General features: G+C 40.7%; 5 protein-coding genes across 6 annotated transcripts; 2 read left to right on the top strand and 3 right to left on the bottom strand.

Annotated features, from left to right (window-relative positions):
• Positions 1-126: 126 nt before the first annotated feature.
• On the bottom strand, positions 127-3,106 carry LOC104807857 (probable malate dehydrogenase, glyoxysomal). The gene is made up of 9 exons (XM_010533283.2): positions 2,818-3,106; positions 2,365-2,620; positions 1,721-2,001; positions 1,474-1,563; positions 1,291-1,374; positions 1,143-1,178; positions 951-1,040; positions 750-844; positions 127-458 (listed from the first exon to the last, which is right to left on the bottom strand). Exons 1-9 carry the CDS (start codon positions 2,872-2,874, stop codon positions 386-388), a joined length of 1,062 nt encoding a protein of 353 aa, XP_010531585.1. The 5' UTR covers positions 2,875-3,106; the 3' UTR covers positions 127-385.
• A 701-nt stretch (positions 3,107-3,807) lies between these two features.
• Positions 3,808-6,253, top strand: LOC104807647 (tubulin alpha chain). Of its 2 annotated transcripts, XM_010533020.1 has the most exons (5): positions 3,808-4,009; positions 4,654-4,888; positions 4,973-5,343; positions 5,429-5,887; positions 5,964-6,249. In XM_010533020.1, the coding sequence occupies exons 1-5, from the start codon at positions 3,917-3,919 to the stop codon at positions 6,168-6,170; spliced, it is 1,365 nt and encodes a 454-aa protein (XP_010531322.1). In that variant the 5' UTR covers positions 3,808-3,916; the 3' UTR covers positions 6,171-6,249. The 2 variants fall into 2 exon arrangements, with proteins under 2 accessions (XP_010531322.1, XP_010531321.1); XM_010533019.1 differs by having other exon boundaries at positions 3,809-4,009; positions 5,429-6,253.
• A 565-nt stretch (positions 6,254-6,818) lies between these two features.
• LOC104807646 (cytochrome c oxidase subunit 6a, mitochondrial-like) lies at positions 6,819-8,308 on the top strand. The gene is made up of 4 exons (XM_010533018.2): positions 6,819-6,981; positions 7,442-7,548; positions 7,764-7,806; positions 8,052-8,308. The coding sequence occupies exons 1-4, from the start codon at positions 6,870-6,872 to the stop codon at positions 8,084-8,086; spliced, it is 297 nt and encodes a 98-aa protein (XP_010531320.1). The 5' UTR covers positions 6,819-6,869; the 3' UTR covers positions 8,087-8,308.
• A 205-nt stretch (positions 8,309-8,513) lies between these two features.
• Positions 8,514-11,156, bottom strand: LOC104807645 (uncharacterized protein DDB_G0290685-like). The gene is made up of 2 exons (XM_010533017.1): positions 10,851-11,156; positions 8,514-10,370 (listed from the first exon to the last, which is right to left on the bottom strand). Exon 2 carries the CDS (start codon positions 10,343-10,345, stop codon positions 8,702-8,704), a length of 1,644 nt encoding a protein of 547 aa, XP_010531319.1. The 5' UTR covers positions 10,346-10,370; positions 10,851-11,156; the 3' UTR covers positions 8,514-8,701.
• A 6,478-nt stretch (positions 11,157-17,634) lies between these two features.
• On the bottom strand, positions 17,635-18,505 carry LOC104807644 (EPIDERMAL PATTERNING FACTOR-like protein 2). The gene is made up of 3 exons (XM_010533016.1): positions 18,282-18,505; positions 18,121-18,158; positions 17,635-18,037 (listed from the first exon to the last, which is right to left on the bottom strand). Exons 1-3 carry the CDS (start codon positions 18,358-18,360, stop codon positions 17,780-17,782), a joined length of 375 nt encoding a protein of 124 aa, XP_010531318.1. The 5' UTR covers positions 18,361-18,505; the 3' UTR covers positions 17,635-17,779.
• Between the last annotated feature and the right edge of the window lie 3,533 nt (positions 18,506-22,038).

The raw sequence follows: 22,038 nt of genomic DNA, 5'->3' as shown, positions 1-22,038 counted from the left end.
AGAAAAACATACTGTATTTTTCGATTCGTTTCGGAACCGAACCGAAACACCCACCCCTACTCTGAATACCCAATTAGTACCATCATTACGGATTTTTAGATGAATTCACTAGAAAAAAAAAACAAATGACTCAAAATGAATGAAAGCATGATTCTTGTTCTCTCTAAGTAATGTCCGATCCAAGAACAGTCATTGTTCCGACATTTTAAAAAAAAAAAACAAAACATCGCGAGATTTACACGGAACACCATGGGTTTCTCGAATCTATGAGATCGGGGGACTTATGAGGAAACAAGTAGAGAACGTTTATTGCGAGTGAGTTGTTCTTATTTCTTCTTCTTTTTCTTTATGTGAGCAGCATTTTGCTGAAATCCGATCCAAACTCTCACTTTTTGACAAAAGAGACACCCTTCTCAATACTTCCTGCGAGTTCTTTCTTTGCCTTCTCCAACCCCACCCTGTTCAACAACATCAAGATGCCCATTATATATATATATATATATATATTATGTGATTATACAAACAATTTAACCTAGGTCCCTCCTGCATTTTCTCTATATCATCAGAATGTAAGGGTATTCTTATCATTACACAAATAATTTATAACCCTAGCTCCTCTTTTGTTTTCTCTATATGATTTAGAGAACATACAAGAGAAACTTAGTTTAAATTTTTTGTATAATGACAATTATACCCTTATACTCGCTCAACGGTTCAAGGATTAGACTATGATCGAGAATTTCATTTACCTCTCGTACTCGCTCAGGGGTCCAAGACCATGCACCTCCTCGATCCCACCTCGCCCCAAACGCACCTTTGAGGCGAAGAACGGAAGCTCAGTCACCTGTCCCGCAAAAAAAAAAACGACTCGCATGTTCAAATGAAAAGGCAAGAAGATAGCGTTTCGGAAAAGCATTTAGACGATAATAGATTTAGAAAAAGGACCGTACATGAGAGGCGACAAAAGCGCACTCGATAACGTTGGCATCCCCTCGCAAACCCCTTAGACACGCATCTGCAAATTTTACAGCTGCATATGCCTGCATTTTAACGTCCGATTTGTATCGTTTACGCATTAGTGAGGTTCAAAAGAAAACTCGGGTTTGATTTGAAAGTGGAAGGCGTTATGACGGGGACAAAACCATAGATAATGTCGCAGATCCAGTCCCAGCTTTAGCCTGTCAATGATTCAGACAAGGGTCTCTTAATAATTTCGATTGTCTGTTCACAAAAAGAAGAGTGAATTTCCAAGTAAACAGAAAGGAAAGCCGGGTGACTGTCTGAACATACCTCGACAACCTCTGTGCCACCGTTTTGGATGCGGTCTGTAAGATAATCTATCTCTTTTTGAGTGAAAGAGCATGGAGGTTTCACCTGTAGCAGCCATATAATCCAAGAAAGTATATTCAGTCTCAGAAGCTCGAGATGAAGTGACTTTGAAGAGGACCAATTCCAAAAGAGTCTTTTTTAAACCTGGGAAAGCAGCGGTAAAATCGTAACCCCTGCATGTCCTCCGACAACAGGAACATCAACTTCTCGGGGATCAAGGCCCATTACTTCTGCCTGTATTTGTAAACCCATTTTTACTTCGCCTTATACAGCGACCAAAGACAGGACAGTAAAAGATAGGATTTTTTTTATCATATAAAGATGGATCCAGAATATCTTCCGTCCGGGCATCGAGAAAAGACTCTGGAAAGAGTGAACTAATAGCGCATACCACAAAAGTATTAGCTCTAACAACATCGAGCATGGTCACTCCCATGAGCTTCTTGGGATCAAATATGCCAGCTTTCTTGAAAACTTCAGCCGCGATAGGCACTGTGGAGTTCACGGGATTACTGATGATGTTCACGATTGCATTAGGACAACATTTGGCTATCGCTTCACAAAGGGTCCTGACAATTCCCGCATTTATATTGAACAGATCGTCCCTTGTCATCCCTGGTTTCCGAGGAACACCAGCAGGCATGATTGTTGGCTGCAGAACCACCCTCTCACCTGACCAAAAGCCAATGATATCGCATCCCATGAACAATGATTTAATCGAATTACGAGGTGGAGGGAAACAAGATGCGCGAATGAAATCCGTGACTATGCATTTTAACTTTAGTGTGGATTTGGCTTATGATCTCAAACTCAAGTTAAGTTTCACCACCACTGTGTTCTTCCTCTGCTCTCAATATCTCTGTCACACCAATATCAAGTATCTAATCCATCGCCTCATCATATCGACAGCTTACATTTGAAAACTTCATCCAGATTCAGACAGGATCACACAATCTAAGAGCACAAAATGTCCTAGAAGCCATTCCAGCTGAATCCTAACAGCTTATAAATTCGACATCTTCCAAAATGCGTGTTAAGGCATAGAGAAGATAAAACAGGAGGAACTTACGACGGCACCAGTGTCCATGTGACTGATGTCAGCAGTGACACCAGGAGTGTTGACGACATCGTAGAGATGAAGAACAGAAACCAAAGGGTTCATCTTCATCAACATCGCCAGAGGTTGTCCGATCCCTCCCGCTGCTCCCATTATCGCCACCTTGAATCCGGCCGACCCGCCTTTCGCCCGGCAACCCACCCGCCTCAGATCCGACCCGTCTCCCCCCATCATCTGCCCAAATAGAAAGGAGGAATTTTGATCACGATTCGTCGTTTTAAGAACTACCAGATAATCACCGATCGAATTATCAAAAACCAGTAAATAAAGATTTCCTAAAAAGCTGACAAATTTCACAAGAAAAACAAAAAATTCGGCTAAAAAATGGATATGGTCGATTGAAAAGGTACGTCTTTTTCAAATGCAAGAACCTGATTGGGAGGGGTGAGATGGGCGGAGATCCTCGCGATACGCTGATTCGGATCCATGTCTGATTGTATCTTTTTCCCCAGGAACTGCAGCAATACGATTCTAGAATCGAATCGATAGATGGGTAGGAGAAATTCAGATTAAATAATGGCTGCAGGTGACGTCAAGAGATGATCCTGTATCGGGAAGCGTGGCGAGCGCGAAGCTTATCTTCCTCACGGCTTCGCAATGGTTTTTTTTTAGAAAATGCGATTTCGAGTGCGGCGTGACTATGTTCTGGAAACTCTTCCCATTTGACCGTACAATAAATCTGACGAATTATAAGTTTTTCTTATCAAAACCTTTTCTTGAATAGAGCGAAATAATAATTTTCAATAAGGTCTATGATCTATTTATCACTTTTTTAACACATACTATACGAATAACTATTTTCTTAATTGTGAAAACAAAAACAATTTTGTAACTCCGAATTGTTTCATTATTACACGATTCAATTTTCTTTAAAAGAAAAATTTGATTATAGTGAGCTGGGTTTTAAGAGCCAATTTTTAATTGAAGGCCCATATCATTTTATTAAACACGGGCCTTCAATGAAAATTGGGCTTCATAAAACCCAGCCCAATCCATGTCGTTATTGTCCACGGCGTATTTATGAATGCTTTGCTTCGAAGCAAAGAATTACTCATAAAATAATATATTTATTCTTAAACCTTACAGGAAAACGATATTTGAAACTAAAAAGGAAAAATGGAAGGTGGTATTCGACGTCGTTTCGTTTGGGAAGATTTCAAAAAGTTTTAAAACGAGAGATCTATCCCGCTTGAAGGGGCAACTAACCACGGTTAAATATAGAGCGGTTGAGTAGGCCCGCGTCAATAAGGTTGCGCCTCACAAATCATTACCAACTTAACCACGGTTAGCTGTCACCCTTGGTTAGACAGGCTGTTTCTTCCTTCTCCTCCCTTGGTATCTTCTATAAAAATCAAGCCGAGGAACAAAAAACCATCACGAAGCCACGAAAAAAGAGCGTAGCGTCTTGATAAACGCCGCTCTTCTTCTCTCGAGTTTTCTCGCCGTTCATCGGATTTCCTTGTTGCGAAAATGAGAGAGTGCATTTCGATCCACATCGGTCAGGCTGGTATCCAGGTCGGAAACGCCTGCTGGGAGCTTTACTGTCTCGAGCATGGCATTCAGGTGATTTTCTTCGTCGCATTCTCTTCGTCTCTCTCAGACCTCTCGGTTTTGTTCCTCCCTTTCGTATTTTGGATCGTTGATAGACGTTTGAATCGGCCAGATCTGGTATTTTTTGTTCAATGACGTCCTCTCTGGAAGCAGATATAGTGCGGATCTGGTTAGATATGTCTCATTGTTCAGGTTACGTATCGTACCTGACCGTCAAATGACCGTATTATGAATGAAGTGGCAATCAGATTGATTGCAGCTGTGTAGATCTAGGGGTGTACCTCCTATTGATTGGGTAAACGAGTGGATATTGTTCGACATTTGGACAGATCTGAGGTGGTGCTGCCCTTTCATGCTCACTTTGTGTTTGTTTGTGAAGGGTCAATATCTGACGTTTAGATCATTGATCTACACTAGGTCGTCAAACAGAATTGTATTACGCGTGCCAATTAGATTTGATCTGTTAACGAAAATTTATCTTTCGAATCATTGTGAACTATCTAGTGCATGTCGGCTGAATTTCACGGATGAATCCATTTATAATCGGTTCTTCTCTTGGGGTTTTGGGTGCTTCGATAATGTCTTGTTGTTTTTCTATCTTGTACCATGTATGATTAACCGAACTGTACAAACTGACCCTTTATTGGTGTTCGCAGCCGGATGGCCAGATGCCGAGTGACAAAACTGTCGGAGGAGGTGATGATGCTTTTAACACCTTCTTCAGTGAAACTGGTGCTGGGAAGCACGTTCCCCGTGCTGTTTTTGTAGATCTGGAGCCCACTGTCATTGACGAAGTCAGGACTGGAACTTACCGCCAGCTCTTCCACCCTGAGCAGCTAATCAGCGGAAAGGAAGATGCCGCCAACAACTTTGCCCGTGGCCACTACACCAGTAATGATCCTTCCGTTTATTGACTGCTTTGGTGTATCAATCCTTTCGACTGTGTACTTAAAGCGTTTCTTTTGAATGTTTCAGTTGGCAAAGAGATTGTTGATCTTTGCTTGGACCGCATCCGAAAGCTGGCTGACAACTGCACTGGTCTCCAAGGATTCCTTGTGTTCAATGCTGTTGGTGGTGGTACTGGATCAGGTCTTGGGTCTCTCTTGCTCGAGCGTCTCTCTGTGGACTATGGCAAGAAATCCAAGCTTGGATTCACTGTGTACCCCTCACCACAGGTTTCAACTTCTGTCGTTGAACCCTACAACAGTGTCCTCTCCACTCACTCTCTCCTCGAACACACCGATGTGGCTGTTCTGCTTGATAACGAGGCCATCTATGACATCTGCAGACGTTCCCTTGACATCGAGCGCCCAACCTACACCAACTTGAACCGCTTGGTCTCTCAGGTATAACATCAATTGGAATTTAAATTCCAGTGATGCATTTTCTGAATTTGTCCTAACCATATGGTTATGGTGCATCATGATTCAGGTGATCTCGTCCCTCACAGCCTCTCTGAGGTTTGATGGAGCCTTGAACGTGGACGTGACCGAGTTCCAAACCAACCTCGTCCCATACCCAAGAATCCACTTCATGCTTTCCTCATATGCCCCAGTCATCTCAGCCGAGAAAGCCTACCACGAGCAGCTCTCAGTGGCAGAGATCACCAACAGTGCGTTCGAGCCGTCATCCATGATGGCCAAGTGTGACCCACGCCATGGAAAATACATGGCATGCTGCCTCATGTACAGAGGAGATGTCGTGCCCAAGGACGTGAACGCTGCGGTGGCGACCATCAAGACAAAGCGAACCATCCAGTTCGTTGACTGGTGCCCGACCGGGTTCAAGTGCGGAATCAACTACCAGCCACCGACGGTCGTTCCGGGGGGTGACCTAGCCAAGGTGCAGAGGGCGGTGTGCATGATCTCCAATTCCACAAGCGTGGCGGAGGTCTTCTCTCGAATCGACCATAAATTCGACCTGATGTACGCGAAGAGGGCATTTGTACACTGGTACGTGGGTGAAGGAATGGAGGAAGGTGAATTTTCGGAGGCGCGTGAGGATCTGGCCGCCCTCGAGAAGGATTATGAGGAAGTCGGTGCTGAGGGTGATGATGGTGAGGACGACGAGGGTGAGGAGTACTAAGAGAGAGCTTCTCTCTAATATGAATTTCCCGAATCTCTGTGTTTGTTTGTTGTGTGGTGTTTTTTTGTTGGTCGCAGCTACTCTTTGATCTGCGTGTGTGTTGGCTTTGTTCCTCCTGTTCTTAATAGACTTCTTCAATGATATGACTGTGGTTTCTGCTTCTGTTACATCTATATCTGTTGCTAGATTCTGTGGTGATCATTTACCATGCCGTTCAGGACCACCTAGTGGTATAATCAAAAAAATTTACTGGTACTTAGTTTTATCCATGACGTCTTTATTTCGATTGTGCAACAATTTCGACATGTGCTCTATAAATAACCGAACACATATCATAGATTGCGTAAGCATTTCCTCAAATGCATGGTTTGGTATTTCCACAAGAATCATATAATTTATGCATCCGCCGGAAACTATTCAGGTGAATTAATCCTAAATATATTCTCACAGTAAATGTTAATTACATGTTAACTATCTTGCCGTGGGCCGATCTTTTAAATATTAATTACTCTTACAACATTACTAGTAATAAATCGGATCGTAGATCAGGGTTACCACCATGGTTAACAAAAGAGAGGATGTTCCACCGGCCCATTTAACGCGATGCGAGTTAGCCCAATCAAATCTTATAATGGGCCGAACAAGTGGATCCGGTCATTGCCCGGGCCGGGTCGGGTCAGGCACGCGAAGTTCCGGTTGGGGGGGTCTTTCTTTGCGAAAGCCTAGCCCCTTCGCTTTTCTCCAAATCACAAATACTTGCAGAGAGAGAGACGAAGATCGTGAGAAAATGGCTTTGGCTTTGGCACGTTCAGCCCTTTCCCGTGCAGCGATCCGTGGAGCTTCGAGGACCTCAGCTCCCCGTCGGAACTTCTCCTCAAAAGGCCACCATGACGATGCTTGTAATTACCTCCCCTTCTTGTTGATTTCATGCGAATTAGGGTTTTTTCCTGGGAAAAGTCTTAATCATTCCTTGATTTGTCTGGGTTCTAATATGTCTGTGGTTCTTAGTCTAGGCTTTCCAATGATTCAATACGCAATCTCCGATTCGAAACAACTCGGATTCGGATATGCTGTTGCTTCGATCGTTCTCTATTGATTTATTTCGTGAATCATAGATCGATGAATGAGTATGAATTTCAAGGCGAGAGTTGGTTTCTACCACCTGCATTTTAAATCTGATAACTTAAAATCCAATCAAATCATGTTTGCATAGTCGAGATCTAGGTATTTTGACCCCTGACCATTGAATGCGGCTTATCTGGTTAAATTGCCCATTCGGTTAAATTATCGGTTTGTTCGGTCCTATGTATAGCTTTGTTTATTCCTTTGGGTATTGTCAAAATTTTGAGTTTTCCACAGATGAATCTGCAAAGTGGGAGAAGATCACGTATTTGGGTATTGCTTCTTGCACTGCTCTGGCCCTCTATAACTTATCAAAGGGTCATCCCCACTACGATGAGCCTCCTGTAAGCTTCCCTCGCATCTTTATCTCACCTTTCTACGATTTAGCTGTGTCATCATAATGCGCCTTCCCTTTTGAAGAGACTGGTAATGGCAGTGGAAATGGAATTGAAAGGATTATGCATTCTTCAAGTCTCTAAAACAGCCGTATCTATTCATCTCTTGGTAATTTGATTGCCTCATTGTCATTGGTATTTTGCTTTGTTTGTTCCTTGAGCAGGCATATCCGTATTTGCATATGCGCAACAAGGAGTTCCCTTGGGGTATGTTTTGTCCCTTTCAAAGTTTACTCTCCCCACTACTAATAAGAATTGTGATATTTCTAGTTCTAGCCACGGTTGCCCTGGATATCATTCATGTTCTCGTATGTGTTTTGCGAGTTGTGTCTCGGATGAACATGACAATGAGAATCTATCTCTAGTAGCATGAGCTGAAGGAGGTTTGTGGCAAACATTATTTCGAAAACCATTTTAGGGTTCTGAATCTGCACGGCTTATGTGATTTTCAGGACCAGACGGCTTGTTTGAGGTGAAGCACCACTAGCATGGAGGCCTTGTGTCATCTTCACATAATAATGTCGCTTGAACCCTTGTTTCAGAGAGAAAACCTTTCTTTACTCATTTCGCTTTCTGAATTTTATTTTAATCTTACTCCGTGTCTGTGACCTCAAATCTGTTATTGGGGGAATAAGTATCAAACTTTATTTTGTAATCCAAGATTCGATTATGCAATGGTGATGGCTTCCAAGCTCCAACCTTTTCTCAACTGATTAAAGACCCGATGTGCATGCAACAGGTCTTCCAAGCTCCAACCATTTCTCGTACTCTTTTTTTTTTTTTTGATAATCTGAAAGTTCACCGGGTCTTTGACCCGACTACATCTCCTAGAGGACCGGAAAAACCTAGGTGAATGCCCTTCTCCACGTTTGGGTTTGAACCCAAGGTGAAACCATACTTTCATACTTTGTATCTTCTCTCAAGATCATCCAAGTTTGATTATTAAAAAAAACTCGTACTTTGGTCTCAAGTTTGACAAAAACCCATCAAATATATAAATTTGTAAAGGGTACAACTACAGATATGATGAGAAAAGGAAGAAATCTCAATTCTTGAAAACGGCCCAAATGACGAGCATGAATTTAATAAGGCATGCGAACCCTCACTCGGCAGCAATGTTGTCGTTGTTCCCTCCGGTGTCAGGCAGGGTTTCCAGATCAGTCCGGACTTCCTTCACTTCTTGAGGGAGACTGTTGTCTGAAGAGGAATCCGTGTGTTCATCGTGATCGTTCTGCGTCACTTCTACTTCTGTCTCATCATCCTTCTTGCTTTCTTCTTTCTCTGATTCCGTTGTATCCTCCGATTCCTTTTGGCTTGAATCTCCGTTGTTGCTTTCCTCTTTCCGTGGTTCTGTTTTCGTGGATTCTGCGGATTCCTCCTCCGATTCCTTTTGGGTAGAATCTGAGCCTGAACTGCCATCTTCGTTGCTGGGCTCACTCTCAGTTTTACCATTTTCCTCGGATGGTGTATTGTTATTGTTCTCTTGATCGTTTGAAGAATTGGAAGATTCTTCCTGTTCCTTTTTCTCACTCTCAGTGTTTTCATTTGCCTGTGAGTCTGAAGACTCTTCCTTTTCCTTCGTCCCATCTTCTTTCTTCCCATTTTCCTCTGATGATAGCTCTGTTGACTCTACTTTCTCCTTTTCATCTTCTTTTTTTATTTCTTCAGGATTCTCATCACCAGAATTGCCTGCAGATTTACCACTCTCGTCAGTGCTGTTGGTGGAGTTATCGGTCTTCTCACCAGATTCCGACCCGTTGTTTCCACCAGATTCTGTGGTCTCTGTTGCATTGGATTGTGACTGGTTTGTTTCAGGCAACTCGCCATTAGAATCAGAAAAACCCTTTGCCAACACCACATTCTGCGTGACAGATTCACCCTCTTTAGAGTCGCTCTGGCTCTCTGTTTTCGTTTCATCAGAGGAAGACGGGTCAGTGTTTTCAGCTTCTGACTTCTCACCCGTCTCATTGTTCGTCTCTTGTTGGTTACCATCATCACTGCCACTCTCTGTTGTGTTCGAAGCAACAGTCTTTATAATGGCGTCTTCCACTTCCTCAGTCTTTGGACCCGACTCATCTTCTTGGAAACTGACATTCTCATTGCTGTTAGATTTGCTTTCTTCCTCGTTTTCGGCCTTTTCCCTCTTCTCTCCCGGCTGCTCATTCTCATGTGTTTCATGGACTACCTCGCTCGATGCATCATCTCCTTTGTAATTCTTCTCTCTCGCTTCCTCGCTGCTCGTCTCACCTCCTCCACCCTCATTCTCCTCTGTCTCCTTCTCTTTATCTCCTGACCCGTCACTTTCGTCCTTCACCTCGTTCTCCTCTTCCATACCCTCATTCTCTTTCCTCTCCTCCCTCTCTTCACTGTTTCCATCCTCTTTGCTCTCGGTTCCTTCACTTTCCTTCTCCTTCTCCTCGCCTCCATCCTCCTCCCGCTCTGCATTCTCATCGACATTCTCATTCTCCTTTTCAACAGTATAAGTACGCGTATCTCCTCCATTATCAGTATCATCCTCTGGTTCATATTTCACCGGAGTCTCCTCGACCTTCGGGTTGAGATCTTTCCTCCCGAACTTCACACCGACATTCGCACTCTCCTTCTCGAACTGAGCTTTCTTCTCGTGAGAATGCTTCACTTGGTAAAGCAGCCATATCCCAACGCCCAGTAACACGCATAGCTGAACGCAATGCTTCACCTTGAAGCCCTTCGACCTCTGTCCTCTTCTCGGCGATGATCTGAACATTTCTGCCTCTCTCTCACAAAGCAACCTATTTCAAATCCATAAAATCATCAATTCTCCACACACAAAAAAAAAAAAAAATCTTTAATCTATGACACTCCTTATGGGAGAACCCGTAGAATCAGAAAACACGAACAATCCAGAATGAATCCTCGATTATTTCTTGATCGAAGAGACGAACACACCAGCTAATGGTGTTGATCTACAACGCCAATCAAAACAATTAATCCCCAAAAATGGCCTCGGAACAATAACTCAATTCTTTGAATCGATCAAATAAAGAAAATTCACTACAAATCGAAGACTGTAACAGAGTAGTGCCTGAAGATCTTACGAATCGGATTCAGTAACTTGGACTGAACTAAACAAGAATTCAAAAGAAATGTGTGAATGCATCATCGTGGAACGGATCCAAGCAGTACCAAAGCTTCATTTACCGCCATTGAAACAAGAAAAACCGGAAAGAAAACGAAAGGCCGGAAACATCTAAAAAGAAAGCGAGACTTACCCAGAAAAGCAAATCGATCCAAAAACAGAGCTTTGTGTTTTTCTTTTCCGGCAAGCGGCGAAGAACGAACGAGGACGGAAGATCCGCGAAGATGTGTGAACGCGACGCGACTCAAGTTCTTTTCAAACGATTTGGATCTGGCGAAGTAAAAAAGCCTCCTAAAAAGTGCCACTGAAATCGTGCGTCCCTTGAATTGGAAACAAATTTCAGGGAGTTAAAAAAAAAAAATCGTGAGAATATTTTAAGAGCCAAAGAAAAAAAAAATCAGCAGCTTCGCTTGACGGATGCCATGCCAAGTGCGCGCACGATCCCAACGGCGTCGTTCCGAGTCCTTTGTTCACCGACAAACTAAAACGACGTCGTATATCTGTCCAAAGTATTGGGCCGGGCCATCAGAAATTAACTTGGACCTCATCTTTTTTGAGTTCACGTTGGCGAGTCCAATCATCGCCACGTGTCGAATAGAGATGCTTAGCTCGATAATCACGAAGTTGTCATGTTGCATTCCCTTGTGGCTTCATCAACTGCTCAAAAGTCACACAGACAAACGATGGATCCCGAGTAGGTAGACAATGATGTAATCATTTATGTCCATAGGTAGCCAATTATCAATTTAATATCTCTAGAGGATTTACCCTCCGAAAACCTCACCGATCTCTCTGAATCTCTCGTGTGAACAAGAAATAAAAAGAACACAGAGTTTACGAGTTCAGTACCGAGTTTTAACACTCGATACCTACGTTTCGAGAAGAGGAACAGCGTTTGCTAGGGTTACACAAACAGAACAGCCGGAGATCGACCGAAAAATCGACCCTGAACCACCGGAGAACATAAGTTCGCCGACCTAGAGAGAGAAACCACCCAAAACCCAGAAAAACGCAAGTCTGAGACACAAAAACGAAATTAAGATTTCATTTACCCTAAAGAACCAAATGACCGAATTGCCCCTCCACGTTTTGGAACCCTCTGACAGAAACCGAAGCTTCGAAACATTCTACTCCGCTCAGAGAATTTGCTGAAGACTCAACAAATCTCCCTTCTTCTACAAAACCTGCAAAGAAAGGAAAAACACGAAAGAAAACAAAACACGCCAACCCTAGCAGGCTCATTCCCGTAACTTCCATGTAACTCCCCCTCTGGACATGCTTCAAGGCGTTTTGAATCTACCTTTCTAAAGGAGTTCTTACCGAGCGTGTCATAAACACGTCTCAGCGTGACACGACGCACCTAACCTACCCAAGCGAGTATCCCCCGACACCTCCGCTTCCGAAGGCTACCTAAGACCTAGACTAGTATGACTCCCTAGACCATCTAAATGACCCCCTCCGGTGAAGTCTATACCTCACCTATGGTCCCCCGAGGGTCATGTCCCGACATCTACCTGTCCCCCGAGTCTACCCCGACTGCCCCAAGACTAACCTTGAGTCATACTAACACACCTAACTCTTGATCCCCATAAAGATCAAGCGACCTATGACCTCTACCCCGGACCCCACCTACCGACTAAGGTGTCCCCACGGGTTTTACCCCGTGAAGACTCCCCTAGTCGACCTATAGGAACTCTACCGAAGGCTCGGAACACATGCAAGCACGTGCTCCACCCCGAGAGGAAATGCCCCTAGCGCTACTACCCTCATCGACTCTACCCGGTGAACCGGCATTCCCTCGCTCGCCCTTTCCCTTGAGCTTCCTACCCGAGGTAACTCCACCTAGACGTGGAGACCTCACCTCCGAACCTTCACTCGAGGAGTAGTCGGAGCATACTAGAAGTACCTCCGAATCATACTCCTGAACCGAGGCTATTACCCCCTTACCCTCGGTCTCCTCCTTCGCCCTCCGTCCTTCTTATAGTGTCCCTTCTTCCCGCAATACCAACACTCCACCTGGTCCTTGGGCTTCTTCTTCCTGCCACCCGATTTCTCGGGTTTGCCCTTGACCACTAATCCTTCCCCCGTACCCCGAGTAAGGGTACCCTGAGCTAGAAGCTCTAGCTCCTTCATCCTAGTTGCGGTCTTCACCTCCTCCACCAAGATTGTAGCTCGGGAATATTATAGGACTTCCCTCAGCTGCTCGAAAGCAGGAGGTAAGGAGCTCAGCAGGTAAACTGCTTGATACTCCTCCTCTAGCTTCACATTTATGCTGTGAAGGTCGGACAATAATTTCTGGAAAATGTCTAAATTCTCCTCTATCATCCTAGAGCTATCCATCCTAAACCCTGACACCCTCTGCATGAGGTACATCCTTTTGGGGAGGGATTGCTCTATGTGCAACCGCTCTAGTTTCCTCCAGATTCCGAAGGCCGTCCTTTTGGATATAACCTTCCTTAGAACCTGATCCACTAGAGCAAGCACTATGAGATTCCTAGCCCTTCTACTCCTTTCTTGTCTCTCTTTGAGAGCCGGAGTGCCTGATCCCTTTGCCCCGGGTCCTAATGACCCGGTGGAAAGGGCCGTAAGGCCTCCCGAATCCTCGGTTTCCCGAGCTGGAGTTTGTGGGCTCCCCTCATCAGCAACCCCCCACGTAGATGGATCATCCTCTAGTGTGTCCCCTAACCCTAAGATCTTTAAGCTAATGGACATCTTCTCCTTCCATAAGAAGAAGTCTCCCTTGCCGTCGAATTTCTCGACGTCAAGGCCGCGAAACAGAGGGGCAGACATCACTAAGGAATACTTAATCTCTAATCCGAGGATGCATTAGACCTACCTAGGACAACACTAAACCTGGGAATGACTAAACCGACCCTAGGAGCACCTTAAACCAAACCTAAGGAGTAAGACCGATCCTAAGAGGACCTAAACCTAGATATTTTCCAACCTAACAGACCTAATAGACTCTAAACCTGCCTACCTAAGACATTATTACTTCTAATCAGACCTACTCCAAGGCTAACACTGACCTTGTTGGAGTTAACCATGTTCTCCTCACGTGTTTATTTTGTTGCCGTTTAGTTTTTGAAGTTATTATTTTCGGTTGTTTTATTTTAGGTTGAATAAGTCTGAGAAGACCTAGTATTGCGCTTGACCCATTAAAGTCGATGCAGATTTTTGGGTTTGTTTTGATATTTAAATGCATTATAAATAAGAGATGTAAAGCTCAGACTTGAGCATCGGAGAAAAATACAAAAACGTCATTTCTCATTATTCTCTCTCCTTGATTAATGTCTCTCTTTCAATGGTTATTTTCTCACGAATGTCTTTATTTGTAAAACTCCAAAAATCTTTGTTAAAGTTTCCATTATTAAATTCTGTCAGACCTAACCAACCTAATCAGACCTAAACCAAGGCTAACACTGACCTAACCAACCTAGATCAAACCTAAACCAAGTCTATTCTGTCCCCCTAAGTCCTAATCAGACCTAAGCCAACCCTATATTGACTTACCTACCCCTAATCAGACTTGAATTAACCTAATCAGATCTAAACTAAGTCTAAACCGACCTAATTAATTCTGATCAGACCTTATCTAGCCTAAAATTAATCCTTACAGACCTGTACCTATTGATTTCAAGCCTAATACCGACTTCTAACTCACCTGATTTCAGCCAAATCCCTCTATTCAAGCCTAACCGGACAGAATTACCGGACTCTATAGATTGAAAACAGGTAACCAAAGTCTACCGCAAATCTAATCTGCATCTATCTAGGATAAATCGATCTATACAGATCCTAAATACCCTATACCAGACAGAATACCCTAAGAACCGGACTCTATCTAACCCAATCGAACTAATCAGACCTAAAACCAACCAATTTAAGTCCTAATCAGACAATCCTGACCCTAAACCGATCAATCTAGACCTTTTCTAGTCGATACAGACCCTAAACCAGACAATACCAGGCCTATTTGGACGAAACAGACCCTAATCAGACCTAAACCGGCCCAATCCCGATCTAAATTGATCTAAACCGGACTCTATTGTCCTAAACCGATCCTAGATTGACCTAAACCGGTCTGGATTATCCCGAACCAGACCTAAATTGACTCGAACCGGTCCAATTAACCCAAATCGGACCTGAACTGATCCAATTGACCTGAACCGGTCCGGTTTTCCTAACCCGATCAACTGTTGACCAGAAATTAGTCAACCTTTGACCTAACCCGACTAAACCGGTTCGATTTTAAAATCGAACCCGGTTCGATTTTAAAATCGAACCCGGTTCAATTAGACAATCTCGATTTAACCGGCTAAACCGGATTAAACCGAGAAACCCAAATTTTGGAAGCTGTCGCCGAGTTAACCCGGTCAACTCGGACGTTGACACACCCCGGGAAATGATTCAATCGAGACTCGAACGAGTCACGGCCGAGATTCGCCCGAAACCACCGGCTTCCCCCCTCCCCCCAAAACCCTAGATCTACGCAAACCGAGTAGTAACTCACCTCTTCGGAGTCTAAACTCAACTGATTTACTCAGTTCGAGTCAGATCCGGGAAAACTACCTCTTTCTGCTCCGATCTAAGCTCCTTTGCCGGTGACCGTCGCCGATCTCGACTCGAGATGGCTCCTCAAGTGATTTCCACCACAGATCCGCCGAGCCTCGCCACGAACCGGGCTCCTGATACCACTTGTAGAGGATTTACCCTCCGAAAACCTCACCGATCTCTTCAAATCTCTCGTGTGAGCAAGAAACGAAAAGAACACAGAGTTTACGAGTTCAGTACCGAGTTCTAACTTCGATACCTACGTCTCGGGAAGAGGAACAACGTTTGCTAGGGTTACACAAAGAGAACAGCCGGAGATCGACCGGAAAATCGACCCCGAACCACCGGAGAGCACAAGTTCGCCGACCTAGAGAGATAAACCACCCAAAACCCAGGAAAACGCAAGTCTGAGACACAAACACGAAATTAGGGTTTCATTTACCCTAAAGAACCAAATGACCGAATTGCCCCTCCGCGTTTTGAAACCCTCTGACCGAAACCGAAGCTTCGAAACCTTCTTACTCCGCTCAGAGAATTTGCTGAAGACTCAACAATATCCTTAAAATATAGCTATAAAATTATCATTTTTCTTTGTGTTGGACATTCGTTATAATTACCTTTCTATTTTTTATATACATAATTTTTATTTTATCGAAAAATGTCCGAGTAATTGTAATACCTAAGCAATTTAAAAGGGTCTCATCAGAATTTCACTCTTGGCAGTTATATGATAAAAAAAAAATGTCTACAACTTTTCCTTTCTTTTCTTCTACGTTTGTCTATTTTTTACAAATCTTTAATAACATTATCAATTTTCCATGGAAAATTATTATATTTTAGAAGTCCAATAGCAATTTCAAACATTGGGCTGAATTCCTTTAAACGTCTCACGTTGATGGGCTTTATCAACCCAATATTTTTTTGAACCGACCCTTTGGCCCATTCGTAGAAGTTTCAACATAATTTTTATTTTTTATAATCCGGAGTTTACTATATATTTGATCCAATTAAATCTTTGAAAAAGGTTAGAAAAATCTAAGTAAATATTTTTTCCGATGTTTAAATTTGAATTTGGATAATAAAAAGATTAGAAAAATCTAAGTAAATATTTCTTACCACTAAAACACCCAAATTTGGGTCTAATATTGCTGTTAAAAATATATGTCATATACAGATGAGTCAAAAATGATGATGACCTTTTAACCTATGTTATGATTTATTCTTCTCTTTGGTCTTCAGTTGATTAATGAACTTTAGTCCGTACGAGCAACGGACGCAATTGATGAATTTATATCTTATATATATATATATATATATACGGGCTAAGTAAAATAATATCAAAACGGAAGAAAGCGATATAAAGTTGCAACACACACATGTAAATCCCGCATCCATAGTTATCAAAATCTACAATTGGACCATCGGAATCTTCACCTTTTTTTATAGCTTGTCCTCGACTCCTTGAAAACCATATATGCCTTGTTTCCTTGCCGAAGGATGCGATCCATACTCCATAATAAAGATGCCACCACATTTTTTTTTTTTTTGTGATCACAAATCAAGAACCCAATCCCACATTCTCCTAGAAAAATCTAAAGCTTCAAAAGCTCCATACGTTGAAATAGAAAAAAAAGTGAACCAAATAAAAATGCCGAGAAGAACAATAAAATATGTTATGGACACCAAAGATCATGAGGCGCAAGTAAATATATATTAATGTTTTCATTCGACTAGTAGTCTAGTACTGTAATGAATCTAATATATACGGTACATGTTGAAAACACTAAGGATTATACCTTCATATCCAAATATACGTGTATATATATAGTTTTTATTTCATGATTTGAGAAATGAGTCGAGGTATTTACAAGGATGATTGGTTAAATCGATGGCAGCACCGAACATTGAATGACACTTTTGGCCTCTAGCAAATCTATATGAAGACAAATACAAATGTACGTACATGCATGCAAATGTCAAAAGTATGGTCATTCAAAGGAAGAACAGTATAAGAATCCCTACTGTTTGCGTTGCTTGACTTGTGTAATGATATGAAACCCCACTTCGTTCTTTGGTCACGTCGACGTTATGTAGCATATGAAACATCCCATCATCACCCTCATTATATTTATAAATTTGACAATTTGTTTGTCAGACAATATTCAATTAATTTGGCAAGTTTCCTCTAGAGTCATTAATGTTATGGGTTTTTTTTTTGCATGCTTCTTCATTATACGTACTTTTCAAGTAGGGAAACCGTATCTTTGTCTTTAAGAATCTTTTAAATGAGTGAACACCTATATACACATTATATATGTATACATATTGTGTATCTTTCCTCCATAAAATTGGAATTTGTCAGATTAATGCTCGAAAATTCGAAAAGAGTAACACCATCTACTCCGTTTGAATATTATAATAACTAGTTTACACTGATTACAATCAAAATATTTACACATAATAAAGATCTGATTGAACAAGCTGTGGTGGAGACAGGAAAACATTAATTCAAGGGTCGAAGATGGAGTTACCACATCTGCATTTCCAACTCATGGGCTTGTAGTTAGAACTGTCATCACCTCTTGCATAATCAAGATTAAGAACGGCAGAATCTGAAGAAGCATGGAGATTTGTCTGAAACTTTTGAGGATCTGTGGGGACCTGAATGGCTTCACAGAGCCCACATGATCTGCACCTTCTCTTGCAACTTGGAGGCCTTGACCCTATTTGACCTCTCATTAGGCTTTCCTCTTCATCGATCCCTCTCTATCCAAACCCAGAAATTAAGAGATTTACCAAATAAGTGTTTAACTCGTTTATTGAATGAGTGATGGTTCGATTATTTATACCTTGGAGAATGGAGGGGAATTATTAGGCTCTGCTCTTCCTGAAAAGGGCAAGAGAAGTGAATTAAAGGAGGTAAAACGTTAGTAATCACACGAGGTTTGAAAGTTCCTTTTTTGTCTTCACTGAAGTGAACATTAGGGTATTTTGAAATCGACCCATTTACCATCTGCTCTGAATCTCAAGTGGGTCGAATTCAGAATCAAGAAAAACAGAAGAATGCTTGACATATTGCTCCGTGCCATTTTCACACTGTCACGCTGCTTGCGAGAGGAAACTCTCTCTCTCTCTCTCTCTAGCTCTGTGTGTTTGTGTTGGAAGAAAGAATATTGATGAGGAGACGCTTCCCAATGAGAGAAAGAGGAGAGTGACCCTTAAAAGGCAAGATTTTTTTTCTCCACACGACCGCACGCACGTATGTGTGCATATATAATTATATATATAAACGTGCGCACATGTACTTATACATGTATATATACAGACCAGTGCCCGAATAATGCAAAAAAAATGTGGAAAGGAAACTACAGAGGTACGACAAAAGAGCAGAGTGAATAATATAGTATAAGGAAAGAGGTAAAAAGGGAAAGACATCTTCTCCTTCCATAAGAAGAAGTCTCCCTTGCCGTCGAATTTCTCGACGTCAAGGCCGCGAAACAGAGGGGCAGACATCACTAAGGAATACTTAATCTCTAATCCGAGGATGCATTAGACCTACCTAGGACAACACTAAACCTGGGAATGACTAAACCGACCCTAGGAGCACCTTAAACCAAACCTAAGGAGTAAACAAGAAAAAGTCCCATAAACAGCAATAAAAAATTAACCGACGGTCCATCACAGCTGTTTGATTGAATTCTTATATACATCGTGTATTTAATTTTATTTACTAAATTAATTTGATTGTAAAAGGCCTGAAACGAGTTTTTTGGGTTTAAAATTCAATAAGAAGCTCAACCTGAACGAGTAGTGTATAGAAAAGGGAAAGGGAAAGCCCAATTATTGTTAATCCATCAAGGCGCAATTGGGCCCATACTTGGGCTTTTAGAAAAGATTGTGATCGCCCTAAGCCCACCAAATCCATAACTAGTCCGGAATTTCATGCCTTCGGGAATTTTTTTTTTGGGAAATGAGATTTTTAATATTGTATACCCGTCCAAAAAATGAAATAAATTTGGAGCGTGGCTTATAATATCTATTATCGGCACATATACACATAGGAAGGGAATGTAGTAGTAGGTAGGTAGCATATTAAATTGAATCATATATGACGACGCATACAAAATAATTAAAGACACGATATTTAGTAAACATAAGTTATTTTAATCCGTTGATTTCTTATCTGTGCTTAATTCCACGTGGGGGTTTTGTCAATTGGGTACGCCCGTCGAAGTTAATGTACTTGTAATTGATTTATTTGTTTAAGATACGCAATATCCAATGGCGAAATTTTGGGGAATAGGCCCATTTCAACCCATACATACATGCCCGCTTGCACAAACACGCACACATGATACATGATAATGCACATATATAAAATACTCCATCCGTTTTGGATTAGATAACGTTTTATAATAATATGTTTTTGTTTTAAAATAAGTGATGTTTTGAGATTTTTTATATAATTTTTAATGTTTTTTCAAATTTATTTTAAATTAATAATAGTTAAATGTTGTATATATTTATTAATAACAATTTTCTATGTTATAAATAATAATATTTTGTTTTTTTTTTGTTTTTGGTTAAATAAATAATGGTATTTTGTGTAAACTATTGTTTTTTAAATTTATGTGTTTAAGCTTTAAACGATATAAAAATCACTAGGATATGAATATATAAATGCATGAACTTATGTGCGTATACATATGGATATGTATATGTGTGTGTATATATATTACACATGCATGCATACACAGATGCATACGTTACACTATGAGTGGCCGACGAGACGGGCGGGTTTAATTAATTTGGTCAAAATGGGAGAAATCACGTAGATAAGATTCTTGGGGCCCACTGAAGATAATTGGATATAATTGCAATTGTAACTTTCTCTCACGAATTGATGAGTGATGACTAATCCTCTTTTATCTTTAAATAACTATTTTTTTAAATCAAATATATATATATATCGACGTGTTGCTGTTGATGGTGCTGGAGTGTTTCCATTTGCTGATAAAGTTTGTAACTAAAAAATAAATAAATTGAACGAACAAAAACATAAAGACAAAGCACTAAAAGTCATATGATTGCTATTTATATATTTGATGTAACTCAAACTATACAGTAACAAGTCGTCATAACAGTTTAAGAAGTTTGGAAAATGTGAAAGCCACTTTCTTTTGCCGTCTCCCATTTCTTATGTTTTTATTATAATTATATTTTTATATATCTACCGTAATACCACTTTCCTGTTATACATACAAGTCTCCTATAATTATGAGATCGTTTTTTATTTTCAATCTTAGACCACCATATTAATAATTTAAATCATGTAATGGATATATTTATATGGATAAACATTCATATTAGTCTAATCACAATCATAGTTTCCATTGATATTTTTTTCAATCCATAACCGTTTTGTTGGGTTTTTCTTACAAATTCATTATATCTGTAAAATATATAAATAAAATAAAGGATAAATTTTTTTTTAAAAAAAAGTGTTCCGCTCGGAGACATATATATGTATATAATATAGAAATAAAATAAAGCAGTAAAAAGTTTAAAAGAATAAGAAAGGATTTTAGCTCGGTAAAAAAAACATTTTTTGCTTAATACTTAGAGGATCACATGTGATTATACCACATGAAAATTAAAATTTACTTATTATTCGATTATAATTTTTTATGATTAAATCGAATAAAAATAAATAACACTTATTACATTCGAAAAAATAAAATTCCAAACCCGAAATCTAAGTTATAACTACCGATAATTCGGATTATTTCAATCAAATTTATTGTCATTATCTCCTTCTCACAAACCACAAAATCATTTTCAGACAAAAGCTGACACTGCAAAAAACAAATTCAGTTAAAATCTAGACGTAGCTAATTATGAATTTGTTCGTGATGTCTTTGTACGTGAAAAACAATAATGTGCGAGGATGGTTGATTAGGAACCCACATGTTTGATTTCGGGGTAAGAAAAAATTAAAATAAAATCGAACCCAATTGGTCTGTTCCACGTGTCGACCGATGAGATCAATAATATGTTTTTTTAAGCCTTAACCGTAAGGACATGTGATGAGGTCAACGGTCAACCGTAAAATTCATGAGACCCACGTGTTAATCGGTGATTCTGTGTTCTGAAACTGTACGCATGTGAGGTGTTTCTTTCACTTCACTTCGAAGTAATCAAAGCAGAATCTCAGACATAATCTTACGGGTCAAAGGTTTCAATTCAAATATATGTGTTCTAATTAATTTGATTCCCGGATTCACGCAATGTTTCCTCGTATCTTGGGGTGTATTATTGTATTTTGGTACTGCTTTTTTTATATATAATTTTAGAAGATATTAGTTTGATAAAATGATGGTATTTCAACAAATATAATGCCTCGTATCATATAGTTCCTTTTTTTTTAATAAGAAGCAAATTATCCATATAAAGATAAGATAAAGCACGTCCAAAATGTAACAATTTTATAAAGAGGAAACTGCCATGAGAACATAAGCAAAAATGTACGTGAGGAGGGACACAAATCACATGGTCCTTTGGACAAATATATTCATGCATTGATCGATATTGTAGCAATAAGGGTTATTGAATTTTATGTGGTACGTGACATGTGAGGCAATATGGGCACACACTGCGACATGCTTTTTTGACTATGCTTTGGAAATATTATTATAGATATGAGCCAGATCGAGAAATTCTACTACGTTCTATTTAATCAAATATCTTCTTTCCCCCCCCCCCCTCTA

The sequence above is a fragment of the Tarenaya hassleriana genome, unplaced genomic scaffold, assembly GCF_000463585.1.
Source record: "Tarenaya hassleriana unplaced genomic scaffold, ASM46358v1 Cleome13, whole genome shotgun sequence".
In the NCBI taxonomy this organism is placed as follows: Eukaryota; Viridiplantae; Streptophyta; class Magnoliopsida; order Brassicales; family Cleomaceae; genus Tarenaya; species Tarenaya hassleriana.
The sequence above is the reverse complement of the archived record's forward strand: the minus strand, read 5'-3'. Positions and strand labels throughout refer to the sequence as shown.